This window comes from Homarus americanus, unplaced genomic scaffold, assembly GCF_018991925.1.
Source record: "Homarus americanus isolate GMGI-L3 unplaced genomic scaffold, GMGI_Hamer_2.0 scaffold22582, whole genome shotgun sequence".
In the NCBI taxonomy this organism is placed as follows: Eukaryota; Metazoa; Arthropoda; class Malacostraca; order Decapoda; family Nephropidae; genus Homarus; species Homarus americanus.
Window position 1 is genome coordinate 1 of NW_024733585.1, and position 3,469 is coordinate 3,469.

The window sequence follows — 3,469 nt, forward strand, 5'->3', positions numbered from 1 at the left end:
TCTGGATCACACACACACACACACACACACACACACACACACACACAGAGCAGCAGCAGCTCAACAATTAGTCTAGATGAAGCGCCGCTCTCCGCCCTGCCAGTGTCACCTGCACAACACGGAGGTAATTATCTCAATTAAGGTAACGAGTCGGCACCTTACGTCTCCTCGCCCAAATTCTCCACAAAAAGAAATGCTCCTCAGTATACGAGAATCACCTCAGTAAAGTGCATGTTTGTTGTGGTGTCTCTTTTAGCTTAGCTTAGCTTAGCTTGTGGTGTCTATATTAGGTTTGGTTAGCTTAGCTTAGCTTGGCTGAGCTTGTGGTGTCTATATTAGGTTAGCTTAGCTTAGCTTGTGGTGTCTCTTTTAGGTTAGGTTAGGTTAGCTTGTGCTGTCTTTGTTTGATCAGGTTAGGTTAGGTTGTGGTGTTTCTGTTGGTTAGCTTGTACCACGTTGGTTAGGTTAGGTTAGGTTGTGGTGTTTCTGTTGGTTAGCTTGCACCAGGTTGTCTGCATTGTAATATATTATGAGTTAAAGCGACACTGGGTCAGAATATATACTGTGAAAAGGGTAATAGCCTAACCTAACCTAACCTAACCCGACCTAACCTAACCTAACCCGACCTAACCTAACCTAACCCGACCTACCATAACCTACCCTAACTATTGCTGACCTACACCATCACACCACACCATACTGTTACTGACCTACACCATCACACCACACCACACCATACTGTTACTGACCTACACCACCACACCGCATCATACTGTTACTGACCTACACCACCACACCACACCACACCACACTATAGTGACGTGTTGGGTGTAGGACCCAGCCACTCAGCTGTGTGTTATAGTGACGTGTTGGGTGTAGGGACCAGCCACTCAACAGTGTGTTGTAGTGACGCGTTGGGTGTAGGGACCAGCCACTCAGCTGTGTGTTATAGTGACGTGTTGGGTGTGGGACCAGCCACTCCAACAGTGTGTTATGTAGTGACGCGTTGGGTGTAGGAACCAGCCACTCAACATTGTGTTGTAGTGACGTGTTGGGTGTAGGAACCACCAACTCAGCAGTGTGTTGTAGTGAGATGTTGGGTGTAGAGACCAGCCACTCAACAGTGTGTTGTAGTGACGTGTTGGGTGTAGGGACCAGCCACTCAGCAGTGTGTTGTAGTGACGTGTTGGGTGTAGGGACCAGCCACTCAACAGTGTGTTGTAGTGACGTGTTGGCTGTAGGGACCAGCCACTCAACAGTGTGTTATTGTTACGTGTTGGGTGTAGGGACCAGCTACTCTGCAGTGTGTTGTAGTGAGATGTTGCGTGTAGGGACCAGCAACTCAACAGTGTGTTGTAGTGATGTGTTGGGTGTAGGGACCAGCCACTCAACAGTGAGTTATCGCGACTTGTTGGGTGTAGGGACCAGCCACTCAGCAGTGTGTTGTAGTGACGTGTTGGGTGTAGGGACCAGCCACTCAACAGTGTGTTGTAGTTACGTGTTGGGTGTAGGGACTAGCCACTCTGCAGTGTGTTGTAGTGACGTGTTGGGTGTAGGGACCAGCCACTCAACAGGCAACAGCACTTACCAATCCAGTAATCTGTGTCTGGGTCACCGAAGCCTTCACGGTAGTCTCTCCAGCCTCGGTTGAAGTTGACCTGTTGGTCCAGTGGGCGGCGGGCCAGTACCACGGTCCACCCTCCTTCCTCACCTTCCAGCTCACACCACACCTGCACGCCCTCCTCCTGCACCTGGGAGACAAGAACCAACTGTGGCAATGTTCAACTGTTATAAAGCTCTCAAGCAACTCCTGCATATAGTGCCAAAGTTCCCTCGTACTGAGGTGAATTGCAGATATAGTAAGGTAGTGAACACAACGTAGACACAGGGGGTTACTGTATTATACAGTAAGTAGCTAGACTCATATACGTTTATTAGTATTTTGCACTGATAGAAAAATAAATTAAGAAGTCGTAATGCCAGCCCAAAACAAATAGAGAAATAGTTCATATTTATAGAATAAAGACAATTTGATTATTTGGCCATAATCTAAGCGTTCATAATGGTAGAGACTGGGATAGATTAATAAATATCGAAGGTTTGATCACCAGAAAGATACAACACCTGGGAGAAAACTGTTGGAGTAGAGGTCCAAGGTCACCAACACTGATGTATGAGTACGGCACTTTGATTGATATTTACTGAGTAGAAAATACCTTATTGATTACTTAGAAGTGTGTAGAGATGAGAGGAGAGGAGCAGTGAAGAGTCTGAGGTGAGGTGAGGAGTAGGGTACAGAAGACCTTCATTTGGGGAGGTAAAGTGAGGGGTCTTACCTGTATGGAAAGATCTGATACACGCCGCTGCGGGTGTTGCCGGCCAGCAGCGGGTCGTGACAGTCGCGGGGCCTGCCAGGGACACACACATCTGTTCTGTTCACTTATGAAAATTTCTGAAGTGAGTTACACGTATCGCCTGGGACAAACTCTTACACAGACAAGGAACTCATTATTGTGGCGAGGTGTCAGGTCGCCATTAAGTAGAAGTTTTCACCCAACATAAAGAGGGATTCTTCAGCCCTAAAGCTCACCTGTTGGTGGGAGTGTTGCAGCTATTGTCCCCGGTGATTGGTAGCTGTGGCTGCAGTGGCTGTGATGGAGACTGTTGTGGCTGTGAAGCTGTGTTGTCACCTGTAGAGAAGGAGGGGTGCCGTGTCGCCAGCTGCCTCACCTCCTGCTGCAGCTGTAGTAGAGGTAACAGGACGGTGTTGATGGCGGCGCTCCACTGCTCGCCGGAGGTAGCAGTGTCTCGCCCACCCACACCCCTCATCTGTTGACTCACCTGCTCTAGTACTCTGCTGTGCCTCACCTGTTCGGTTTCTAGCAGGAGCAACAGAATTTGCATGGATATGTCACGGCGGAGAACACCCCCAGCACTCCCTGACACTTCCACGCTGGCCTGGTGCTCTTGAATCGGTGTCAACAACGACTTGACATCCTGAACATGGTGGAGAGTATTATTGGTGACCGCCAGGAGCTGCTGCACCACCTCAGGACTAAGATGATGTGCCACACTCTCGTTCTCCTCCATGAGGGGCGTCCCGTATGAAGGACCGAGTCTCAGCACCAGCAGTACCACCACCAACACGCCTCTTAGGACCATCTTGCTCAATAATGTGACGATTCCCAGCCTCTGCCTTCACTTATATCCTCCACACCTCACAGTCGCCACAAACCGCACTACAGGAACATGTCTGCTCTGCAAGGTTATTCAATTCGTTCGTTCATTGTGGGATTTCTCTCAAATGTTGAAATGTAAAGATGTAAAATATGCTTTATAGTCACTCACTGTCTATGGGTAAACAAATGAACAGTGAGAGGGAGAGAGAGAGAGAGAGAGAGAGAGAGAGAGAGAGAGAGAGAGAGAGACACACTATTGGACACGTTGTCTGCCACGAACAAATTAGAAC

The 3,469-nt window shown here is 48.7% G+C and overlaps 1 protein-coding gene across 2 annotated transcripts; it reads right to left on the reverse strand.

Annotated features, from left to right (window-relative positions):
* Positions 1–1,334: 1,334 nt before the first annotated feature.
* Positions 1,335–3,186, reverse strand: LOC121869844. Of its 2 annotated transcripts, XM_042371414.1 has the most exons (3): positions 2,591–3,186; positions 2,337–2,408; positions 1,335–1,751 (listed from the first exon to the last, which is right to left on the reverse strand). In XM_042371414.1, the coding sequence occupies exons 1-3, from the start codon at positions 3,160–3,162 to the stop codon at positions 1,568–1,570; spliced, it is 828 nt and encodes a 275-aa protein (XP_042227348.1). In that variant the 5' UTR covers positions 3,163–3,186; the 3' UTR covers positions 1,335–1,567. The 2 variants fall into 2 exon arrangements, with proteins under 2 accessions (XP_042227348.1, XP_042227349.1); XM_042371415.1 differs by lacking the exon at positions 2,337–2,408 and having other exon boundaries at positions 1,338–1,751; positions 2,591–3,185.
* Between the last annotated feature and the right edge of the window lie 283 nt (positions 3,187–3,469).

Coding starts and splice junctions, on each gene's coding strand:
- LOC121869844 (XM_042371414.1), bottom strand. CDS start 3,162: ATGGTCCTAAGAGGCGTGTTGGTGGTGGTACTGCTGGTGCTGAGACTC. Junction 2,409..2,590: donor TGCAACACTCCCACCAACAG/GTGAGCTTTAGG, acceptor TGTCCCTGGCAG/GCCCCGCGACTGTCACGACC. Junction 1,752..2,336: donor TATCAGATCTTTCCATACAG/GTAAGACCCCTC, acceptor CTTGTCTCCCAG/GTGCAGGAGGAGGGCGTGCA.